The sequence below is a fragment of the Melospiza melodia genome, chromosome 2 (assembly GCF_035770615.1).
Source record: "Melospiza melodia melodia isolate bMelMel2 chromosome 2, bMelMel2.pri, whole genome shotgun sequence".
Lineage (NCBI taxonomy): Eukaryota > Metazoa > Chordata > Aves > Passeriformes > Passerellidae > Melospiza > Melospiza melodia.
In genome coordinates this window covers 98459478-98485882 of record NC_086195.1, presented here as the reverse complement: position 1 = coordinate 98485882, position 26405 = coordinate 98459478, and the positions used below count along the sequence as shown (strand labels likewise).

General features: G+C 36.0%; 1 protein-coding gene across 7 annotated transcripts in view; it reads left to right on the top strand.

Moving 5' to 3' along the window:
- PCDH9 (protocadherin 9) overlaps positions 1-26405 on the top strand; it is a 671837-nt gene that overhangs the window by 412916 nt on the left and 232516 nt on the right. For 3 of the 7 annotated variants that reach the window (XM_063149407.1, XM_063149406.1, XM_063149403.1), the window contains one exon: positions 22648-22723. In XM_063149407.1, the coding sequence (XP_063005477.1) occupies positions 22648-22723 (76 nt within the window). Of the gene's footprint in view, positions 1-22521; positions 22724-23652; positions 25505-26405 lie in introns of those variants that run through there. The other 4 variants (XM_063149404.1, XM_063149402.1, XM_063149401.1 and 1 more) reach the window with 2 other exon arrangements.

Below are 26405 nucleotides of genomic sequence, written 5' to 3'. Positions count from 1 at the left end.
CTCCTTCTCGTCAGTCTCCTGCTGCTCAGAGAGTTCTGAATAGCAGCAGGAAAATATGAAGAAAGGCTCTTGTCAGTTTTAACTCTGCTGTAGCCTGTCAAATCTTTGGGTTACAGCAGCGGCACTCCAGCTGTCTGTCTGCTGATTTAGAAAGCAAGCACCGCATTGCCTTCATTCAGTTTACAGTTTCAAGACCATTTTTTGAGAATTTTTTGAAGACCTTAGATTCTGCAGAAGCTGATAAGAGCTTTAGAAAGAGTGAATGTATTCACTTATAATTCAGAGCAAATTTCCAGGTTGACATTAATTTAGTTTCCCCATGTAAGTGAACTGGAATTTAAGTATTACATTGCATTTTGATATCCTGATATTTCTTTATGATGAATATCTCACTGAATGTAATGAAATTAAACCAAGTACTAGAAACTTCACAAGAAAGTGATCCTGCTGAGTGTTCAACTGAATGAACTGATAGGCAAATGGGCTCTTTTAACATTTGAGTGAGTCTCAGAGGAATTATGAAGGCAAGCACTGACATGTAAAAAGCTAAAACCTCAGCCACATTACAAATATTTTTCTTCAATGATTTTTAAAAGATTTATTTTTTCTGCCTATACACAGTTATGGTTTGAGTTATTGAAATCACTTGGGGTATTGTCTAACAATAATACTTCATGTGAATATAAGATAAAATCCTCATCTTGAAATCTGTAGTTTCTTGTTGCTTCAAAACAAAATGGCAAATGAAGGAAGATCTTTACCCTGTCAGGCTTCACTAATGAATTGCAGCTCCCGTAGTGATCTCCTTCAGAGTCAGAATGCTGTGCTGAGTGTAGGCAACATTAGAAAATACCAGCTAGTTCCCTAAGCCCCACATCTAGCCTTTACTGTAAAGCATTTTAGAAATAGGCTGTTATGTTGGAATTGCTTTGTCCAAGTCCTTTAAAAACAACAATTGCGAAAAACCAAGCTGCCCTCTCTCTCCTTGGCCTGGAAAGACCTGGGTATTCTCTCTGTCTCTGCAGCCAACTCCACTGGAGTTTGAAGAATTACTTCAAAGTTTGATTGTTGGTATCCCAAACCCTGTTACACTCTGGACAATGCTTAGGGAATTAGTTTCAGACCAATATTTAGGGTCTAAAGGAACATGTCTGTTTAATCTGGCAAAAGCCATCTCAGCAGTATTATTAAGGCACTGAGGGAATTTTCAAATGCTGGTGTCTTTGTTCTTCTTCCTCCTGGCATATATCCTGAATTGCTCCTAGATCAGAGAGATGTGAAAGTCCCTCATGATTAAGGGTCTCTTTGTGAGAGTGTGTGAGTGGCCCTCTGCCAGACCACTGCATTTCATTTCTCTAAAACCTTCACCTGCAGATGACAGACAGAGTGAATGAGTGATATCTGTTAGAAAGAAAGTGAAAGAGAGAAAACTGTCATTGGAGTGTTGGCAGATTCACAAATATGTGACTATTCTTCCATGCTGATCACAAGGTGAGATAGTGGCCATTGAACTGGGTTTTGCTTTCTAAAAAAACCATGGCCATTGAGGCATAGGAAGAGAGAAAAACTTTTAGGCATCTCATGTCATCTGCCTTAGTTAGAAGCTGTCCTTGCTGTATTGCTCTGCTGATGCCTAAGCTGCTGCAACTTGCTGATTTCAAGTGTTGGTAAACAATCCGAGAAGAGATGATGCTTTTGATTTAAGCAAATAGGGAATGATTAAAGCTTTTGATATCCTACTGCATCTGTACTCAGCCAGGTCTGAAAGAAATTGAAGTGACGCTGCTGGATCCATGCAATTGATGTGGGCTTCCCTATACTGTGAGGCTCTAAGTTAATTGATGCATCCTCTACTTGGTGGGGTTTACTAAACTGGGAAAAACAAAAAAAAGGTAGAAAGCAAAAAACCAAAAAAAGAAAACCAACAAAAACCAAACCAACCAAACAAAAAAATGCAACAAAAAACCAAAACCAAATCCACAAACACAAAAGAAAAAAAAAGCCCAAAAATTTTAGAATAACACTTAGATACCCTTATTTTAATGTAACATGGTAGTCTGCTTCTAAGTCAATATTGTCTGCTTTGTCTCAGAAAGAGCAAGGCCTGGAATATGGCAGAGTAATTATTTTTTCACCAAAGTGTGCCTAAAAGATAGGAAACCTTTTTCTGGAATTTACAGGGAAATTATTACTAGGCAGAAGGATGAGGATTTTGCAAAATATTTATTAGAAATGTCTAGGTTTCAGCTCAATCGTGTTTTTTGACAGTCTCTTAAAAAATGTTATTTGTAGCAGTTTTTCTGAGTTTTCTATCAAATAAAGCTTCCAAACCTCTTGCACTACCTATTATCTATGTTGGTTTGTTTTTTCTTCCCAATATGGGTGGTGCTTACTGGTTTATAAGTGTGATTCTATCCTGATTTCCATTAATAAGGGCCAGAACCTTATTATCATAATGGTTTTCTATTTCTAATCTAGATGTTTTAGGGTGTTTGGTCAAAGCCTTTATGCAGAACTGTTATATAGGTTATACAAACTATGTGCTTTATATAGAAGGGTGCCAAAATCATTAAAATTAGGTGCAAACGATTCAGATAAGAATATTGATTAAAAAAACCCAAACCCACCAACACTGAAGATGGTATGCAAACATATATGCCTAAACAAAATTTTCTTGAGGGCAGTCCTGAAAGGAGTTCAGTGTTGTAGTATACAAACTAGGGAGGGGTATTTCCACTTGAAAAGAGATGGGAGCATGCAATTTTTATATAGATTATATTCTTGCACTTGCCTCTGATTCAACTGTAATTCTACAGATATGTGTGAGAGCAGCTATAGTCTCCATCAACACATGTAATTTATAAGTGCACCCAGTGCTGTGCTGTCTAAGCACTTTTAGATTCAGGACTCTCTTAATCATGGAGGATACACTTATTAGATAAAGCAAAAAAAAAAAAAATATTTTTAGCAAATAAAACCAGATATGCTCATTTCTCCAAAACAAGGCAAAAATGCTGAGAATCTAAGTGCCCTAATTGCAATTCCAGAAACTTCTCATGGTATTTCTTATTTATTTTATGTAGCAAAACGCATGTGAAAATTTTGACTCCCCAGTCTAATTAATTCTGCTCACTAATATTCTGACTGGCAAGTTTTCTCTAGGCTGAGCTTTTGTGGTTGTGCTGTTCGTATTTCTTAATTATTTTGCTAAAAATATTCTCACTATGCTCATTTGCCTCATTTAATTTCACTCAGTTATGACTGGATCCCAAGCAAAGGTCTTTTAAGAAGAATTTTTCACTAGTTTTTGCTTCTTTTAACCTCTAGAGCTTTCATTGGTTTCACCAATATGTGTGCTTTTTTGGCACCTGCTTTTGCTGCCTAGATTGTGTTAGTTCTTCCCTCAGAATCAATCGTGAGCAGCTTGCAACCAGATGCCTGATTAAAAAGTTAGCAGACCTTGAGTGCAATTACTTCAGCTCTATGGCATTCACGCATTAAACCCAGTGTTAATTGTTTCCCATTTTTGTAACGATCCTTATAATAGGATAAACCAGAAGAGATCATTTCTTGAAGTTAAAACAGCAGAAAATAAAGACATTTACTCTGATTAATCATCTCAATATGAAATTAAAAACAGTCACAAGTAAATATAGAGGGTCTTTGCCCTAGTTACCAGTGAAAATTGTTGTTATGGTTTGAAGTGTTTATTCTGGAGTCTGGCACAATGCACATATATGTTGTATTAAAGTTTAGACAGAAAGCAGGATTGAGTAAAGCAGGTTTTGAGTTGTTGCTTTGAAGAGTGTCACATCATTATTTATACAAACACTATTTGGATATTATCATAGATAAATGTCCATATCAGGTAGTGTGTAGATGTACTCATACTTTCCCAGAAATGAATAGGTCTGTGGTTTCACTTGGTAACTCTTGAGTCGTGCCACTTTAGTTAATGATCTTTGTGTATTAAAAAAAAAAAAAAATTAAAATATCTTTATAGTAGCAATAAAAGAAAACCAATCCAGCGAGCTGAGTAGATGTTCACAGACTAATGACGTGTTGTTTTAATCTAAGATTAAAACAACTCCTGTAATGATACCAAAATTTACATTTATGTATTTTCACAACCATTTGTTTATGCAAAATATCATAGTGCATAAGAACTGTAAAATGGTTTGGGTTGGAAAATACCTTCGAGATCAACTAGTTTCAATCCCGTCTGCTAGGGCAGGGGCATCTTCCACCTAGACAAGACTGTTAAAAGCACCATCCAACATGTCCTTGAACAATTCCAGGGATGGGTCATCCACAACTTCTCTGAGCAACCAACTGCAGTGCCTCATCACCCTCACAGTAAAGAATTCCTTCCTTGTATCTAATCTAAGTCTACCCTTTTCAGTTTAAAGCCATTCTCCCTTGTCCTATCACTATGTGCCCTTATGGAAGTCCATCTCCAGCTCTCTTGTAAGCTCAGTTTTGGTATTGGAAGGTGATATAAGGTCACACTTAAGCCTTCTCTTCTCCAGGCTAAACAGCCCAACTTTCTCAGCCTGCATTCATAGATGTGCTCCAACCCTTTGATCGTCTCTGCAGCTCTCTTCTGGACTCACTCCACAGATCTGTGGAGCATCCACATTGCTGATAAAGATGTTAAACAACACCAGCCCCAAAAGGGACCCCTGAGGAATGCCAATTGTCATTGGTCTCCACTTGGAGATTAAGCTGCTAACTGCAGTTCTTTGAGTGCAACCAAATTCCTTTTCCACTGTTGTACATCTGTCAAATCCATGCCTGTCCAGTTGAGAGACCAGGATGTTATGCAGGATAGGGTCAAATGCTTTGCACGAGTGCAGGCGCTTTTCCCTTATCCACAAACACTGTAATCACATTGTAGAAAGCCAACAAGTTTTATAAGCATGATTTGCCCTTAGTGAAGTCATATTGTCTGTGACCAATTGCCTCCTTCTTTTCTATGTGCCTTAGCATGATTTCCAGTAAGATCTGCTCCAAGATCTTGCCAGGCAACGAGTTGAGACTGACTGGCTTGTAGTTCACCAGGTCTTCGTTATTTCCCTCTTTTAAAAGTTGAACTTACGTTTCCCCTTTTCCAGCCAGTGGGAACAAACTTCACTAGACTGCCACGACTTCAGATGGGTAGTGGCTCAGCGACTTCACTTGCCAGTTGTTTCAGGAGCCACAGATATATCTCATCACGTTCCAAGTATTTGAGTACCTTCAGATTCCTTAGGTGGTCTTGAATCTGTTAATTTCCTACTGCAGGCAGCTTTTCATTCTCTGTCCCTCCTTTTGTCTTCTGTGACTTGTATGCTGTGGCTGGAGCACTTGCTGGAGAAGACCAAGACAATAAGTTGTTATGTGCCTCAGCCTTCTCCATATCCCAGGTAACCAAGTCTCCCATTTTCTTCTGCAGAGGGCTCATATTTCAATCCTCTTTCTTTTATCTCTGCTATATCTAAAGAAGTTTTTCTTGTCACCTATGAACCCTGGGCAAATTTAATTCTATTACATATATCCTGTTCTTGCCATCACTTGATAAGGATCTTCCTATATATTCTTAAAGATGCCCTTGTTGTTTGCAAGTATTTAACAATTGGATTTTACAAGGAAATGTCTGGCAGGGGGGGAGGGTAATGGGGAAGAATAAATATAATTCTTAATTGTTTCTGGTTTAAAAATTAAAGCATGACCATGAATATCTTAAAGTAAAATTCATTCTTATAGAACTGCAATTAAGAGATTAAAGAAAATAACAATACATTATGAATGCAGCAAAAGAGGCAAGGATAGATTTGCTTTTCCTTTCTTCTCTTCTCTTCTCTTCTTCTTTTTTTTTTTTTTTTTTGCTTTTTCTTTTAAAAAGGAATGTATATCCCCAGAAACAACTAGAAAGCATAATAATTTAGATCCATCAAGCAGGACACATCACTAACCACAGTAATCATGTGGAGCTGTTACTGCTGCCTATATTATTTCCCCATGGCTCTCTTGTTGTCATTACTTCATCCAGTCTTCAATCAGATTGTAAATTTTGTAAGGGAAGAGCATTTTTCCTATGTTATTCGAGTATTTCCTCTCACAGTGTTACTTTTCTGTTCTCTCTTCCATCCTTCCCCTTCTCAGCGTTAAGCCTTTTATAATCAAGTGAATTGAAATTATAAGCATATTTCTTCTACTTCAAATTATAAAATAATAAAGTATTTATTCTCTGGATAGCATTTGCCATCTGAGCATCTAAAATTCATTTGCAAATATCATGTTAGCTTTCAAAAACATCATGCCTAGTTGAAAAAAATAAAGAGCAATGATCTTTCCCATTTACCAATAAACACAAATGTTAGGTGTTTCAGATCACTGGCAGCTGACAGCAGCTGGCCACCATCAGGAAGTTACAAGTACCTGGAAGACAGACCCCAGGTACCTTATTCTGAGTTTAATTGGAAACTTTCTATTTATTATAGTGACTTACATTTTATTATGTATCAAATGTGCCACAGAGTCTGTCTTCTAACTCAGGTACTTTAGGCACATGATCACCCTCCATCCCCTGGGTGAGCATGACTACTTATATTCCCTCACATGTTGGCTTCTCTGTCATTTTCAGTTTAGCTTAGAAACTCAGTATCATGAATTCTTTAAGATGCCACTTGTCTGACCTGGCCCCTGATTTTAATTGTTAAGATTGAGGCTAGCATTCCAGATGGTCCCCTCTACCAGGGCTGCACAAACTGGACCTGGTTGGTGTTTTGCCATTTCTAAGGAAAGTGCCAGCTGTTGCTCAGTTTGCTTGTTACTGAATATCATTCGAGATTATACTAGTGGGCAAAGTCCTAAAGGATATTTGGTATTACTGCTCTGGTGAATATCTGTAGCCAGTGTTATTGAGTTAGCAGTTCCATCTATGCCTGATCGTCATCTTACTTAAAAAAGGACTAAAGGGAACAAAAAAAAAACAAACCAACCCCAAACCCTACCCAAGAAATTAGAACACATCTGTCTTTCTTTTTCTTCCATCTGTCAACCCAGGGCATGTACCATATCATTTTTTTTTCCTAGTGCGGGAAACATTTGGCTTCCTCATTATGAAGTAATCCATGTACAGCTTGATTTTGGATTATTTTTGATAGTTTTACTGTTCTTCTTAGGACTGCTACTTAAAATACATAATTCCAGAGGGTTTATAATTTCAATCATAGAGATTTTAAACTATGCACTTTTCTGAGAAATAATGATAAATAACCTTGCCTCTACAGAGCAAAGCTCATACCCTCTGGTCTTTTTCAAAGTGCACAGAAGGCATTCCTCTAATATATACTTATTTTAGGCTTTTGTTTGCATCTGATATGGAATGAATTCTTTTATAATTTTGATTGTATTCATTTCAATAAAACTAATTACAACTAATATTACCTAAAACTATTCCCATGGAAGAGGAGAATTTTGTGATAAGCACTTATTCAAATGTGGTCATACCTGCTTTTTTTCCCTCAATTTGAGGAACTCTTGCAGAGAAACGATACCAAAAAGACTGATCTAAGTCCCCTAGCTGCCTTTTTCCTCCAATACATGCTTTCAGCTGTTGTGGCTCTACCTGGGCACAGCACATGTGGTGTTCAAGGACCAAAGTGAATACATCTGTGCCAAGTGGGACTTGGCTGTCCTGTAGCCTGCATATATGGGAGTTTTGGTCTGACCAAAAGTGATGGATGCTTGACACCTTAGCAGTTTGGCTGGTCTGTCTTTGCATAATGGAGCCATTAACAGAGTAATTACCTGTCAATGAAATCAGCATTCCTTATTGCAGTGCAAGGCCTCCATTACCTTCTGAGCAAGAACTCCAGGATTTGGCCTTTAATGAAGCATGCCTGTCATTCCATACTGAAATGTCGATCCTGCTTTGACTGCCACATAATTTTTTACTGCATTTTTTTTTGGACATTGTATAATTCAAAAGTTAAAGGCAGGCTTCATATATAGTTCATTAATTACACATAAGAATTTGATCTCCATTTAGAAACTAGAGAGATAAGCTATTAAAGGAATATATATTTAATTAATTCTAGGAAGTTCAGGCACAGGAACTTGCATGTACAGACAAAACACGGACACACAAAACACTTCATGTCAAACCAAAGTGATTATTTAATATACTTAAAGCTTGTTTAAGAAGCCATAATCAGATTTAATTTTTTTATATTGAAGGAATACTTATTAGCACACATTAGAAAAGAAAATCCAACACCACAGGGCAAAAAAGTAGAATATGTATAATGAGCATCTCTAGTAAAAAAGATAATATCTGTGAGTAATGTAATTTAGATTTAAAAGGTTGGTAAAGTCAAAACAATCATAAAAATAACAGATGACAGGAAAAACGTGTAATTTTATTAAATTTACTGTTAGCAGAAATGCCTATAAAACAATCCTAATACCACTGAGATCAGTGGAAAACTTTTCAGTGACTATACTGGTTTCTAAGTTAGGCCCACATTTATTCTTTCTACTAAGGAAATTCAAACTTGTGTGAAGAATTATTAAAGTCTCCATTTCAGAGAATTTTCTAAAACTTGTTTTTACTGCTCTTTTCACTGCTTTTAAAAATATTACTAGCAAATGTAATGTAGTGACATCTTCTTCCTCTGGTCACCCTCTGTAAAGAAAATAAGCACCTTTCCACTTTCACATTTTTTGAAGAAATAGGTGTGGTTGTTTGCCATTTTTGACTGGTTATCATCCTACTCGCAGTTACTGTGGAAATATCTCTGACTTCCATATCTGTGATCTGTCAACAATAGAGATCAAACCAGGGAGTTTGGATGCATTCTTTACATGCCTTGTCAACCTGTGAAGACTGAGATAAGGTAGCTTCCACAGGCATTGAGCTCTGTGATTTATTCTACAGTTTGATAACACCTTAAATCTCAAAGTGCCACCATGCATTTTCACCCATCTGTCATAGAAAGGATCATTTCAGAAATGATCCTGAGCTACTGTATGTGAGAAATCAATATTAAAACAAGCCATTTCAATTTGCCCATATATAGGAGTAATTTATTTAATAATTTTTCTAATGCTAATTTCCTACTTAGAAGTGTGTCCTGAGTGTTCAGTAGATAACTAGTAATGTGGAATTTATCATGATGTAACAGCAATATTTTTCAACAATTGATTTAGGTTTGGATGTGACCTATAAAGACTTATTTTTTTAATATTCTCTGGGAAATGAAGACAGATAAGACATGCGCATATGCCTTTACAATTTTTTTGTGAAGTGCAGTTTCATTCCTTTGTGGCTCTGTGATTTTCATGCTTTTATTTAAATTAGTATTGTTGCACAAAATAAAATGTGAGACAGAAGTTTTGCGCTTGTCACTTTGCCTAATGAAAAGCTAGAGTTCAAAAAGCAGATACAAATTGCCCTTGAAATGTTAGTAAATGTTGGGCTCAAAAGCCAGCAGTCCTTAGTCATTTGTATTAATTAACATGGTCATGTGTTCTAGGTAGAGAGTGCACAAATAAATCCATCAGTTTTAAACACTGGGATCAACGGTAAAGGCATCCAACAAATTCTGTGAAATGAGACACTTGCCAGTATGCACATTAGAAAAATAAATGCACCAATCACTAAACTGTTTTATGTTCAAAGTAGGTGTCCTGCTTCCTGCTTCTCCAGTTTTGTAGACAGAAAATGAAGAAGTCACAGCCCAAGGTTGTATAAAGTTCTTTATTTTTCTGAATGTGACTTAGTGACTGTCTTTACAACAGAAGCCATGTAAAAGTAGGTGACTATTAGCATCAGTTAATGTAACTTCAGAGACTTCTACAAAGTTATTCTTTTAAGCTGCTGAAAAAAGTTCAGCAGTGTGATTTTATTTTACTTACGTTAATCTCAAGCAGCACAAAGTAGGTTATTGTACAACATCAGAATATAATGTGGAGTATCAAACATTTTCTTCGTGTTCTAAGGGGAGCATGGCATTGGCAGCATTACCTGACACTATCTAAGTGATAGTCAGAGTTCTTGTTTTCCCTATAACTTCTAATGTGTCAAGAGCATGCCATATGTAATTTGTGAAAAATACTGAAAATTGGATGGAGTCTAATAATAATCATAATTCTTGTCAGGTCTCATTTGACTTCTGCTTGAGGCCAGCAGAAAATACACCCTAACTGTTTTTTCTCACAGTGAGATACCATTGAGAGTATCTGCTGTTTTGAGAGTACAGCAATACCACTGTCACATTGCTGATTTCCATGCAAGAAGTCATTCTTTTCTGGTTTCCTTTTTCATCCTTTTTGTTAATGAGGTTTTAGCAGCTAAGCTGCTGGTACTTTTTTTTTTTTTTTTTTTTTTTTAATAGAAACCTCTGTGTGGAAACACCTTCACAGGCTTGTTCTTGGTTTCATGTTTTATTTGGGATTGTAATTTCATGTAGCAGAGACCTGTCCCAACAGTTAACATGGCACGGGAATGAAAGACCCCTTATCAAAATAACACACAAAACCCCAAAAATCCTTCAGCCACTGAAAATACTAGTGTGCTCTGTGGTTTTAGTTTTTCAAGCTTTGACATCATAAGATAGTTCAAAGCAGATATACATGTGCGTTATATGTGCTGTAAGAGAAGTTTGCAGACAGTATTTTTAATATACTGGAGAATCCTAAGAGAAAACTGGGATTTTTTTTATTTTAATTTTCTGTATCACATGTTTGCATATGCAAAATGACAACTCCAAAGCTTTGGGAGTTTAAATTTAAAAACAAAACAAAACAAAAAGCAACCAACCAAAAACACCTCAAACAAAGTCATAAAGCTGTGGGTGAGAAAGCTGTTCTCAAGGACATTCTCTCCTAAGTAATAAAATATATGTTTTTATGGTGGAAATACATTACTGTCTAGTTCTTTTTCTATTAGACGTGCAGACATGTTAACAGAGGTGTTTTAATTGGCTTATAGTGTGTGGAATCAATTGGGATAATAATATTAGTTTCAAAATTAAAATATTCCAGAAATTACATCTCTCCCAGGATGCACTAGCTTAACCATATTATCCTTGACAATCGTGTCCACGCTCAGTTTTTCCAATGTGGATCCATTTATCTAATGTGACAGCTCTAGTGCTCCTTGTGTTAATAGATGTACAGCTGCTTTCTGGAATCATAGCATGCAAACATTCTTGTCCTCAAAGAGCAGTGCTGCTGCCGTTCCTGCTTTCTGTGCTGGTAGGAGAGGACACGACTGCTGACTCAGAATTAATTGTAACCCAGTGAGTTGACAGTGACAGATACCCATACAGGCCACTACTAGTTCAGGAAGCAATGTCCTAATTTACTATTCTCCAACAACATCCCTAAATTGAGAGCCTCCTTCCTGTCTTTCCTCCTGTCCCCATGCTAATACAAAATATCCTTAGAGTCTTTATAAGAATTCTGCTTTTTTCTGCATTTTTAAATCCTTGTTTTATTGATGATCCATATAATCTTAATTGAATTTCCTCAAACTCACATAAATAAAAGTGGAGATTTCCATCATGATGTCTCTGTGAGCACCGGTTAGTTTAGAGTTTGATCATTTACAGGCCTTCAGATTTTCTCTCCCCCACCCCACCTTCTCCCCCACACACACTTTTTTTTCAGTTTAGGACAGTTACTGCCTTTAAAGCCCTTTGGTACAAACTTCCTAGTGGACACTGGTAATTTTTTGTTAAACCTGAGGATACTGAAGTACGTTTTTCTTCCTTTTCCATGCATCATTAAAATAAAAACATTCAAATCACAGATTAATTCTAATATAGAGCAAGGGCTGCATCACCCCAGACAAAAGATTGCTACCTGCACACAAGATCCATGGCCTGCTTGATTTTCAAGGTTATGTGTGATACTAAAGTGCTAATGGAACAGAATACTAAAGGGGTTTTATCACATCTGTCTTTTTGCTGAAGATCACTGTAAAGTTTCCTGCTTCCTGGCACTACAGAACTCTGCATATCTTGTGTAGTTAGTGACAGTGATGGAACCTTAAATACACAGTACTTCTGTAGCACAGTAATTTTAGGCTTCAACAGTAAGACGCAGTGTCAATAATGATTGTTGACATCATAGAACATGTATCAGTTTACTCAATATAATTAATAAGCCTTAGTTGATGGAACACTTCTGTAACTCATTAAATTCTATAATCATAATTTATGTTAACATTATACATGTAAATGCAAATATAGTAGTCAATTTTCTTATATATTAAAATAATAGGGTTACTTTTATAAGCAGCCTCCAGATGATGTACAGTCCTGAGACAGGAAATATTCTCAGTTGTTCCTTCTAACATTTAAAAATGTGATTTATAGGTTAAAGTGAGTCCCTGAAGCTTTATTATCCCATTCACATTATGGAAGCTGGATGAGTCTTACAGAATGTAAATCAGGGTAAATATATTATTATAATTTAACTTGTTAAATCTCAGCAACAGCTGTTTCTACATTTAGTACTTCATATGCATTATTGATCAACACATGCTTTTACTAATGTAAAACTTCTCAGAGTGTAGAGAAGTTACTCTGGTTATTGTAATTGGTACAGTGCTTCTGAAATGCTTCTTCAATTGAGTGCACTTGTAATGTACATTATCTGTCATGCTAGGAGTACCTCATCACCAAAATAAAACTAAATAAATAAATTGAAGATCACTGAAGTCTTCAAATTACTGAAGATCACATAAAATACAATTCTATTGCAATTAAATTATGTGTAAATCAGTCTAGTATCTTTTTGTCAGTGAGATCTATTTCTTCAGGGTCTTGTGTCAAATAATTTTCTTGAACACAGATAAAATTTTAAGTATTAAATATCTAAAGTCATGTGGCTAAATAGTTTTGAACATAATGCAAGATCTAGGTATGTTAATTTGGGGCATTTAGATTTGAAATCTCTGAACTTCATGTCTCTCTAATGTCAAGGGTTATAACAACAGAATTATCAAAGGAATTAATCTGTGTTACATCTTCTAACACATGCCCTAAGTTTACCTTGTCATCTATAGTCAGTGACTGAGTACAGTCATTCCAAAAAGGCACGGTACTGTTATTTTTCAATTATATCTCTTTTAGGATGGCATGAATGTTCATTAGAAGTGCCTTTCCTCCTCCACTGATTTTTAATTTTTAATAGGTAGATACAATTTTTTTTTTCCATTTTGAATGAATCCTTTCTCAGGCTATTTTTTCCACACAGTTTCTGGTAAAAATATGTAATAAATATGTCAAGCTAACATTTGGGTATTAGCCTAGCCATTTGGGTGAATAATATTTCTGAAAATTAGCTTAGTTTTCTATTTGCAACACATATGGCTATTTGCTTTTATGTTGTATTGTACAGAAATTTCCATCTTTTCTCTCCATTTCCTTTCCTGCATGCATCTGATATATTAATTTTCATAATCATAGGCTTAGAACTGATTTTCTGTGTCTCAGACAATTAATTCAGGAGGATGGGGGATAATATTTAAAATGTTCAAAATTTATTAATATTTTACCAGACTCCAAAGTTGAACAAGGTAATGCTCTGATTTAGACTGCATTAAATTTAACATTTAGCTTTCCTGTTATGTCAAATTTACCTTGCAGTCAAGATGATTTTAGGTAGAATCAAATAGAAATTAAATAGAAATGCTTATTTATAATGCTTATAGAAAAGAACTTTTTGCCTTTTAGGTGGATATTAGGAAGGCAAAACTTAAAACATATGATAGTCCTTTGTCTAGTGTCTTTAGTTAAAGGTTTTCAGTCCCTTGAATGTCCAATTAAAAACAGAACCAAACCAAAGCAAACAAGAAATAAAAAACCCAAGCCCCAAAAACCTAACAAAACACAGAAAGAATTTATGAAATAAAGACTATAGTTTCATGAAATAAAATGAAGGAACATCATCATATAAATAGGGGAAGAATGTGATACTGCCTCAAACAATAATGGAAACCACAAGATTTGACTGCAGATTTTTCTTCATTTTCTTCATTCACTGTCTCTGTAAAGCTAACACAACTCTCCAGCCAGACAGGCTCTTTGTTTTCCATGTTTAAATATGCTTGGGACCATCACGCTGTCAATTCCTACCTATTCATGCATCAGATGGTAATTAATAATGTTTTTCACCTTTATGAAAAGGCCAGTTCTGTGCAGCTTTAGTAGCAAGACAGATATAATAGGTAATTATATTTATGTTTCCTTTTAATACATTGCAGTGTAATTTACAGATTTCTATGAAATTTTAGTACTGAGAAATTGAGCAGAAGAAATCAAATTATTGTCTGGTATAGCAACAATTTACATTCTGAAATCAATACCAACATTGTTACCTTAAGGGGAAAAACAAGTATATACTGAGGCACTCCAGCTATTTATATGGATAGCATGGTATGAAGAAGTAGCATGAAGAGGCTGTAGCAATTGCTTTTTCTTTTTTCATTCTTAGTTTAGCTTGAAAGATTGGCCAAGACCCTATCTATCTCCATTATCTTGGTTCTGTGGCTAAGATATCAAGATGAGCATGGAGAATGGATTATCCCCTGCAAGCAGGATCCTTGAATAAGGACTACCATGGGGACTGCGTGAGGAAGTTTAGTTTAGAAGCAGCCAAGAAAAAATAACTCTATTTCTCTTAGCAAATTGCAGGGATCTACTGCACAATTTGTACATAACACAGACTTGAGCCAAGTTTATCAGGGAAAAGCAAGAGTGGCTTTTACTAAGAAAGTAGATTTATTTTATCTCAGATTTACATTCTTTTTACAAAGTTCAGTGAAACATGAAAGTGGCAGGTGTGTATCAGTGAGCTGAGTTGGACAAAGCCCTGTTTGAGGGGCTTTGTGGCCTTCTTGTGAGACACACTGCAACAGTCCTTGACTCATCTTTCCAAACTGGAAGAGAATGTTGATTGTATATTCTAGGGGCCTTTCACTAAGTCAATCAGAACTGCAAAATATAACAAATCATTGTTTATTTATAAAACAAAGTGATACAGGAACCATATGTTAACTCAAAGACCTTGCCAGTTCTTTCTGCAGAGCAAATACAAACATAGATATGTTTTGTTGAAACTGTTACTAATTTGTTTTTGTGACTTGGTCTTCATTTACAGGCCTGATCTCATAAGAAAAAAAAAACAAAACTGTGTTTTAGTACATGAAAAAGGAATCTTTGTTTTGATCCTGGAAGGAACAAACTTTATGAAACAGACATCTTCCACAAAGATGTTTGGAATTAAGCATAGATTTTTCTTGTGTCTTTACAACATCTTCTTAAACTTGTGCACAAGCAGTACCTTCTCCATAATCATCATTTAATCATCCCGCAGGCTTTTTATGACATTTGTCTACTGTTTACACTTGATTTTATTTTAATATGCTTCTCCTCTGACTTCTTTATTAGTGACTGAAGTTTCAGTAAATTACGTCAGGTATAGATTCTTCTGTTTATTTTCCATAATAAAGGTAAATTGTTTGTTCAAGTTTCACTTTTAAGCCTCCATATCAACAATCTTTCCATAAGGAAAATATTCCCAGGATGTTTTCTTTGAAGTTTTTTTTTTCATAATATTTCTTTATCATCTTAACACAAAGTATATCATAATAGTTCAGAAAAGAAAGGGAAGTAGTTTTTGTTGATGCAAAACTTCCAGATCTGAAAAAAATATTTCAATTACAATTAAAAAAAATGTCATGCTTGAATATATATTCCCATATACAGACCTACATCCCATTCTTTAAAGTTTAATTTGTCTTGCTGTGAACTGGATCTTTTAGTGGCTTCTTCCTGTTTGGAAATCAAGGAGAGAAATCATGGCTTTTTTTATTCACAACTGTATTGAGTGAAAAAGTTTAAAGTACCTAATTTGTAAACTCAAAATGCAACTCGGCTGGTTAAAATTCATCAGGTTCTATTTCCAGCTACCCAGTGCAGAAATGTTTTTTTAATTACTGCTTGGTTTATAACAATGGATAGGATCTGTAGCCAAATTTGTCCCTGTGAGACATTCAGCAATGGAACAATAGTATAATTATTTCTGGGATCCCTGATTAGCAAAAACAATACAATAGTTGTACAAAGCTTGAAGGTTTGGTTTTTGGAGTAACAAAGAAGCTAAATCTCCTCTTAATACTGATTTCTGTAACTTGCTGTATGATTCAAGTACATAATTGGAAATAAAATGCATTTTAGAAGCTAGTGCACAATGGAAAGAAGGGAACAATTTTGTAACTTAGTGCTTACACTTCCTACATTAAATTCTGTTTCCACACAGCTCATAACTCACCTGCCACAGGACATTTCAAACACTTGATATCACATGGCGTGATTTTTCCTGTACTTCAGGCTTTTATCACTCAGGTCAACAAAATACCTTACATTATTTGCAGCCCACTTTCTATCCATGTGTGAGTGTGTCTGGGAAAACAGGGCAGCAGTGAAAAAGCTTAGTCTCATGAGTAATGCCTTAAACTCACTAGTATTGGAGTACCTTTTCTAGGAATCCTTACTGAGGTACAATTTCTACCAATTCTTTTGGTTGTGTAAAGACTTCAATATTGTAAATATAATGCTCTATGCAACTTTTCCAAAGCCATAGATTTGTAATGGATGAAATTAGAAATTTTAGTATGGGAATATATTTTATACAGCTAAGACTGTAGAAAATAAAGTACTTCAGGACAAAATTATGTTTTCAGCTCTGGGAAAATATGAAATTGCATCAAATAATTCGATACTGTCTTCTATTTTCAGTTAGAGTTGACAGAGTCACAGAATGGCTGAGGTTGGACAGGGCCTCTGGAGGGTGTCTAGTGAACCCCCTGATCAAGCAGGGATAATTACAACTGCTTGTCCAGAGCTATGTCCAGATGGCTTTTGAATATCCCCAAGGAGGGAGACTACACAGTGTATCTACTCCACTTGTGCCAGTGCTCGGTCACCCTCCCAGTAAAAATAGTTTCTTGATGTTCGGAATCTCCAGTGTTTCAGTTTGTGCCCATGATTACCTGCTCTGTCATTGGGCACTACTGAATTCCTCATATTAAGAAGGACTGAGAAAAATAGAACGAGAGAGTATGTGGAAAGAAAAATGACAAGCTGCAACACAAATATAATTTTAAGTGTTTTCAGTATCTCCAAATAAAGTATAATAACAAAAAAAATGTATTATGCTATGTCAAACACAAGTTCTAATTTTTGTACTTGATCAGTAATGTTAGAATGTCCCCATCCTCTGCCATCCATTCGTCATCTCTACACCAGAGTTTGTGTTGGTATTTTTATTGGCATTTTCAAGTACCACAGCTATTATTTGTGTTCCGTGATTTCACAAATTACAGTTCTTAGAACGTACTAGGCACCTATTTGACTTTGTTGTAGCAGGAAAAAAGGAGCCAGACCAGTTTCACGTGCCTTTGATTTGATATAACTTGGTTGTTACTATGTTAAAAAAGTGTTGGCTGGCTGACCACCTTGTCCGAAAACAGGGAAAAAAGTGTTTCTGCTACGCTTGAACTGTCCTGTTTCCAAACCAGGAGTTTGCTTTCCATTATCACCATCTGAGATGGTGTTTCTCTTGTGGATATAAATTCCTGCTTCACCTAGATGAGCTTCATGCAATCTGCTTCAATAGGTGATTAAAAGAGAATAATTCCTAAGATTGTTTTCCTGAATTTTAAACTCAGCCCAGATTCAAAAACCCCACTGAGTCTAATTGTTCTGAATTATATATTGAAGTTGCTTTGACACAGGTAAAATTATAGTGCTTTGACTGAATTCACGTTTCAGTTTTGGGTTTCACGTAACAATGAGGTGATATTTCCTGATTAAAAATAAGGACTGAATTTTTTTCAGGACCTGAAGAAGATCACTATTCCTCTCCACCAAATGCTTATTCATGACTGAATGTGTCACAGATTTTATATGTGAATTTTGGCCAAGCGTTGGGACCTGAACCATAACCTTACCTCATGCTTATATAATCCCACGTATGTTGTAGTGTAATTAAACTTGTAATTACTTGTTATCATTAGTCCCAGTGTTGTAACAACTATAAACCTCATTACTCAAAACAACTTGAATCTGTCTTTAGGTAAAACGAATTCAAACCTGGGTTTTGTTGCATGAGCGAGTAGATAAACATGAGCATAGTGTAAGCATATTGGATTTTCTTCTGAAAGAAGAGTTCCTGTCTCTACTGTGGTGGTGACAAGAAATTCAGTGAACAGTCAGTGAGGGGTTCAGTGCTGGATCTGGACCATGCACCACATCCTGTGATGTGTTCTGCCTCCAGTGGAGAGTCTGTGTACCTTGCCCAAGCCATCTGTGCATGGTGTGTTGGTGTGGATTCACTGGCAAGCTCCAAGCTGGGCCAGCCTGGAGTAGGAAGTCCCAGGTCTGGGTGGGGGTATCTGACAGGCAGTGGGGCAATGCTGGTGTCTGGGGAGGACCCATGAGTGTGGCCTGCCTGTGGGACAAGTGTGAGAGTGCTGCATGTGGGCAGTGAGCCCCCCGTGAGAGCAGCTGGTGACATGTGGGGTCAGAAAGGGGGACTGGGATCTGGGCAGGGGTTCTGGGCAAGCAGAGGGCCTGTGCTGGTGCTAGGTGCTTGTGAACCTGGGGAGTGAGGGCTGTGTGCTGCACTTGTGACTTTCTGCCTCTGACAGCTCAAGACGAGGGGGGGATGTGCCTGTGTGACTGTGTCTGGTGTGAGTCCTGAATGGGGGGGCTGTTGGGGCAGAGCCTCATCTGAGGCTGTGTAGCCACAGCTGTGGCCAAATCAGTGTCCATGTGTGTGTCTGTGTTACACACTCAGTCTTGGTACTGCAGCAGCTTTCCTAGCCTAGAAATCCCAGCTGGGCTCCGACAGCCAAGCAGGAGCGTTCTGGACCAGGCAGTGGGGGCAGTGACCACATATCACATTACTTGACACTTTTAAGCTCTCAGTACATTGAGGACAGACTTTCTTTTCAATTACTAATATGCCCAAGTTTAAACATTTGCTTTGAGTCTCTTTTGGCAGAAGGCTTGTTCCCCTCATTGTTTTGATACCACAATTTAATCTAAAATTTCTTTGTGGACCTCATGCTGTCCATCCATCATCTCTGGAACTGGGTCACTGTTTACATGACCCTTAGATTTTTTATAACCCTTTGTAATGATCTGTGGATTCCTTAGCGGGCAGCTGTTGTGGGTGAGAATGGAAACTTCAGAGAAAATTTATTAGAGAAGCCCTGCTGTTGAGTCACGGGGTGCAGAAAGGGCCTCCATGCTTTCTAAACTTCTCAGAGAGGAATTTAGCTGTCACTAGATCCAGTCTTAACCCCAGAGTTTGTCAATGGTTTAAGTAACTTTGTCCCACAGGATTAATGATGGCAAGTCAGATACATTTCTATAAATAATAATTAAATGAAATAATGTATTATTTAGATGACAAATGATTAGACTAAATATCTTAATCAGATTTATTTACTACAGAATGTAAAAGCTAAAGCTACTAGCAGTGTATAGTATAGGTATAGTGCACTATATCAAAGTTATTACGTAAGGCTAGTAAAAAGGAAACCATTATTAAGTAAAGCTTGATATAACTCACCACACCAATGCTCATGGGCAGATCTCTTTAATTCAGCCTTAATGAGTATCCTTGAAGGGGCTTCCCCACTTCAAAGGAGAAAACTTCATATACTCTAAGAAGGAATATGGGAGAGGAACCCAACTGTGTGAAAGTGGACTGGACTTCTACAGTATATAGTGATTGACTGCCAGTCATATGTCTCCAGGTCTCCTTAGCAGTTTATCTGTCAAATCTTTGCCTCACTATCAGGATCTTCATTTGGAGATGGTGAGTCAGACTGCTTTCAGCATAATTCAATGGCAAAACCAGCACATGACAGCATCTCTCAGCCCACCAATGATAGCTTGCAAAATAGGGCATTATTTAGTTGACAACATTCCAAAGCAGATCATTCTGCTAGAGTAGCTCAGAAAGGCAAGACAATGTATTTTTCTCTCATCATTTAAAGTATGGTTTTAAAACTTAATAGCAAAGAATTTGCCAGTGTAAGTGATAGGCTTGGGTCATTTTACTGCCTAACTGGTCACTGTCAGTATAGAGCGAGAGTGGATTTTGGCCAGTATGAGGAATTTTTGTTACCCAAGATCAGTACTTTTCCTATATAATTCATGAAATAGGACATTTTTAATTATTTATTTAGGTAGTTAATTAGTTATAGGGGTTTTATACTTTGCAGATCCTAAAACTTAATTTGTCATCTCCTCCCCTATTTTAGGGCTTAATTTCTCAGTCATTCATGTCTTCTTATAGTGTCTTTTTGGTTTAAAAAAAATGAAAGCAATCTCCTTTCCTCAGATCATGACCTGGGGAGGGGGTGGGTGTTGGGAGATGCATCAGAAAAGTTTGCCACTTGATGACTTTGATAGTGACATAAATTCTTAGTTTGGAAGAACAGATCTCCAATTTTATCTTTCTGAAAGTAGTTGCAGAAAGAGAAGATTTTAAGTTATGCAGTTAGCTACGTTTCTATTGTGCCCATATTGAAGGGGAAGAATGGGATAGCAATTAAAAATTGTTCAGGGTGGTAGTTCCAGAACAAAAAAGTTGTAAGAGAAAGGAACAAAGTATGAGCTGAAGTTTTTTCTTAGTGACACATTTAGAGTTAGGTTATCTGTTGATGTAATGAATACATCCAATGACTCAGAGGATCTATTTGGTTTTCTATAGCTGGATTCTATTCCTAAAGCTAGAAAAGGAACTTAAAAGCAAAATACTAATTATAAAATCACAGCCAAGAGCAAATAGTACTACATTTATTTCTATACTGAATAACACAGTAATCTAAAGTTGACTTAATCAACTATATCCACCCAAGGGAGATGAATAAAAAGAAACCTGGTAGATTTTATTGATCATCATATAAAATGGTAGCAATTACCATTAACAAATAGTCTTTAATAAGCAAACATACAGTTAGTAGTATTAACTTGAGTTTTTTCTCATTAAAAGAAAGATGAAAAAAGGTGGAGAAAAAAAGGGAAAGTTGGGGCCTGATGCTGTTTCAGGATGGATACAGGACACTTGATGTTAACTACTTTTAAAAGTATTAACTACTGAAAGATACCTGTTGTAGTATTTTCCAAATGTTTACTTCTCTTCTGGCTCTGTAGAAATCTTGAATCATTAGCTTAGATATACCCCATAAATTTCAGATTACTAATATTGATGAGAAATAGCCATTAAACTAAAAAGTTACTATGCTTAAGAAAAACTTTGTGAATCTCTACTTTATCCTAAATTAATCTAACAAACCAGACCACTGAAGCTGCCAATTTTTTTTTTTTTTTGGTGGGAAGATGTGCTTAACTTAATTTAATCACTCTCTTGAGGTACTCTTAAACTAGTTGCTTCCAATCCTTCAAAGATGCAGTATTTTGATCCATGAAGACCTGTGATACTCCTTTCATGAATCCAACAGTCATGGTTGCTAAACAATTTGCAGCGGTGCTATCAGCTCTGAAGCTCTTGGGGAATCACTGTATCATTCTGTGGCCACAATTCAAAAGTCAGATTATTTCTCCAGATGAGAGAGGTTCAAAATCAATAACAGTTAACTAATCCGAGTACGTACTGAAGGTTTTGTTTATTGTTGTTTTTTTTTCCTTTTGAAATGGCTATAGGTTTATTTTTTTAAGAAGTTCAGAAAAATGTGTAATTCTGCCTCTCAGCCCCTGTGGTTTTTTTGTGCAAATTCTGTGCTGTTTTATTTTTATTTCTCTTACCAAATTGATAATTGTTTATTCTGTCATTGCATTTTGTGATTCTTTGCTGAACACTGTGAATTCACACATATAATATCAATCTTAATTATCCATTTTAGGTACATGACTGCTATCGGTTAAATATAGACAGCTATTTATTCATGCTACTATTCCCAAAAGATGAAAACCATTTTTATGGGTTTGTTTAGCTTGGTGGATGTCTTTTTTTTCCAGTTTGAATAATGATAATACAGTTTTTAACTTCAGAAATATATACTTATTAAATTTTTGAATTTCATTTGCTTTTCATAACATAGTTTCTAATGGTTTCTGCTTCTCAGAGAGAGGTTTTTAAATAGATTGTGTTTTGAAAATTATTAGAAATATACCTACTTTTCCACTGATTAATTTCTTAGAAGAAGTTTACTTCATGGATGAGCACATATAGACCTTTGATAGACCTTTGAAAATTGTCTCTCCCATCGGCCAATTTCCCATCTAAAAGCAAGCCTGAAAAATAAAGAAAAAAGAAAGAAAGATAAACCAAACCACAAACAAACAGCAAGAAAACATGATAATAGCAATTGCTTCATAAGCATTGCCAGGGATCTATTTTTATGTCAAAAGTTAAAAAAAAAAAAAAATCAAGAGAACTGAAAAGAAGAGCACTAATCAGTGTGTCCTGTGCTCTTCTTTGTAGTCCCAGCGCCGTGTTACATTTCACCTCCCCGATGGCTCCCAGGAAAGCTGCAGTGACAGTGGTCTGGGAGACCACGAGCCAGTGGGTGGTGGAACCCTGATCTCACACCCTCTCCCTCTGGTTCAGCCGCAGGACGAATTCTACGACCAGGCTTCTCCGGACAAGAGGACTGAAGCTGATGGCAATTCTGACCCCAACTCGGGTGAGTCACCTCCTTATCTCTGCTTATCTGAGTTGCTTTGCTAACTTGGTACTTTCTTTTTCATCCCTTTGAGCTTTGCAATGGTAGAGAGGTTTTTAAGCACGTGCATGAATGTTTGTTCATATTAGCTCATAAGGATTGTTTGGAAATAATGTAGTTTGCCTGATGTGCCTCATGTTGTAATTTGACTGTGGAAAGAAAAGTAGATCCAGTAGAATAAATAGCTTCATACTAATTGCACAGTAAGTAATATCAGCAGGGGAGAAGGATGTCCTACAAGGTAACAAGTTTTTCCTGATGTTTGCAGTTCTGTAGCTATTTAGCTTTAGACTTTGTTTTAGTAAAGTCATTCTAAATATCAATTTAAGTTCAAGGACATGGAGGTTGCACTGTCTTTTAGACTAACAGTGAAAAGTCAGTAAATCAGTGAAGCACTGAAAAATTGAAAGAATCCAAATTTCTTAACAGCCTTAAAATTCCCTGTTCTAACATTAAGAATCACAGGGTTTCTTTGTTAACTTGGAATGGCATGATGTATTGGAACTGTCAGATACAGGTTTTCATACAAATATTAAGGATGAACTATTTGATTTGGGAACTTCTGCCTTTCTCTTCCATCCTCCTCTATAATACATTTACATTATTGCTGTGTTTTTGTGAGAGAACTAAAAACTGAAGCAAGATCTTAACCAGTAGGGTGATTAGTATTTTGACATTGCAATGTGGAATGTGGAGACTCAGACATACTGAAAACAGAGAGAGGGAAGTAGCACCGCTCTTAAGTTTCTTGGTTTTTGTCTAGAGTGTGAGACAAAGGTCAAAAATCTATCTGTGCTCTTGGAAGGTAATTGAACCTGAGTCCTCTTGCATCCCAGGAGTATAGAAATAAGAAATAGTTTCTGTCTTTGGCATTTCTCCCTTTTGTATAGATGATTAAGTTGTCACTGGGCCTGTACAAACCAGGAGAGAAGGTGGCCTTGGGATCTGATGAACAATATTAAGGTCCATCTCCTCATTTGGGCAGAGCTGGATCTGAATGATGACATTTACATCATGGCAGATGACAACATGAACTGTGGAATACTGACTTTGGAAATATTTCTCTCATATGTATATAGGAAGACCAAGAGGTTGTGTTGGATGACACTCTACAAAGAAACAATTTGAAATGTTTTACAGAGAGTTGCATTCTGGTTTCTTTTCCTCTATTTTCCTTCTACTTTTCCTTTTTTCTCTTCTCCTCCCCTGGATATGACACCTGCATTTTCTTCTCTTTATCAAAACAGAGATGTTTTTGGAGCTATGATGTTAAACCCTTAATCTGTACAAATACAAAGAATGATAAAAGAATAGCAACAATGAGTGGATTGACTGGAACAAGAATGTATGTCTGCTTAAGCAAGCGAGGAGCTTAAGTGGAATTATCTGGTTAATTCTCTGACCACGTATGAGACTTGTGAAAGATTTAACAACATCAGAGAGGAGTTTTTAAGGCAGCATTGCATGTTGGCACTGTCGCATTGGCTTCACAGACTCTGAATTGTACATCCCTTCAAAAGGCAGCATAAAAGTCCTCCAGGAGAGTTAGGAAAAAAAATGGCTTAGCAAACTTTATAGCAAGTTATTAAAAGTGTAGTTTTGGAAATTTTGTGTTAAACACATTGTGCAGACACAGTATATTAATCATGATCATCTATTCATGCCTAATATAGACACTAATAGAAGATTAGTCTATTAAAAGCTATATGAAAAGTTTTAATATGTTTGTGGTTACACCTAATTTAGCCTTAGGGATGCTAAATTTGTGTCAAATTTATAAAATCTAACCATCAAGCTATATTAACTATTAGTGAAGTATTGAAATATAAGTTTTTTTTTGTTTTTACCAGATATTGAAACAGTGCACTCTGTATCTCATCAAATCTCACAAACTAAGAAAGGAATTAAATGGTCAGTACTGTGACAGAAATTTTTCTAGAAAAATCCAGGCCAGGATGGGAGTCATGATGTTCATTAGATGGCTTTAACTTGTATATTTTATTCAGTCTCAAGCTATTGACTAAACACTATATTAAAAGTTATTTTGCTAATGTAGGCACAAGTTTTAATGGGATGTGAAATAAGATTTAAAGCAGTTTATGGTTACTGAAGATGCTGTGAAAATTTTCAGAAGAGAAAAATGCTGTCTGGTATTGGCCAAAGTTACTTTGTGGGTATTTACATGTGTTCATGGTTAAAATATACAGTATCATTTGAACATTGTATTCCTTGACATTCCTAAGCTGAATTTCTAGTTCTATTGCAGTGAAATGTTCCCTAATTGTATTGAACTGTAGAGGTAGTTTTGTTTCAGTGGCTAATTAAGGGATTGCTGGTTATGAATATACTTGGGACATGCTGAGGTGAAAGATACGACTATAAAGTAAGGAATAAAGCCCTAGTGGAGAGTTGTAGTATTATCATGTACATGTACTGCTAGCAGTTTTGGATGATGAGTGTTGCATAACAATATTTTTATTCTAAATGCTTCAACTGAAGAGAAAGAACAGTGTTTTTGGGAATGTTTGCAAATGACCTCTACATCAAAACCACAGATTTGTTCGACTGTGTTTTTATGAAAGTTCATTCAAAGTAAAACTTTTCTTCAGTTCATGAGAATGTGATGTTAATCTTGGTAGTAAAGTCTTTGCCTCATGCTGAGAGCAATTTTGGTTAATGACTTTAATGCTCAGTGAATTGTGTGGGTTATTACTGTACACTGTGAAGTTACGTGAATAAAAATACAGCCATTTTTTCTGAAAATAATGTCCTACTTTAATTATACTTGAAGAGTGACCAAGTCTTCAAAACCTGAAATGGGGGGGAGAAATGTGGTAAAAGTCTTGCTAACTTTTTACACAAGAGTATGAGAAACCTTAATGCCATATTTACTTGCAGTCATTAGCTTCTACAGAGACACAAGAACTACAATTACATGATTTAATGAAATAAACACACACAGTGAGAGTACATTCATCCAGCTAATCTGAAAACAGAAATCTCTCACACCAGGTGAAACTGAAATGAAGAGAGAAGCCAAATATTAGCATTGTCAGCCACACACTGTCACTGTAGCTATGAGAGAAAGGCAACAAGATAGAAATATGAAATCTTTTGTAATGAGATGTAAGTCCAAGTTTGGTTTGCATCACTGAAACCTTTATTTAACTTCTCCTTTATTTAGGTCTTTTATTTTGAGGGTTGTATTGATTTTTCTAATATATATTTTGTATTTCTCTATTGTTAATTGATCAGTATTATTGATGGTCAGAGGAGTTTGATGCTAACCTGTCAATTACAACTCCTTATAGTTCACCTTTGTCTCATTTGCAGCTTGATACTCTTAATTCCTTTTAAAAGGAATATATTCCAAAGATCTATCATCTGATACAAGTTCTTTATCTTTTAGTATATCAGATAAGAATTTACAAAACATTCCAGTTTTTTTAGGATGTAAAAAAAAAAAAAGCCAATGTAAAATTGAATTTACTTATACTACTTTAAAACATCTTTCATTACCAAAATTCCTGCTTTCTAATGGCTTTAAATGTGCATATCAGGAAGTATACTTTTAACACAAACATCTTTATTATCAGTTGCAATAAAACTGTACAGCTCTCTGATGTACTTTAATGTGAATTAT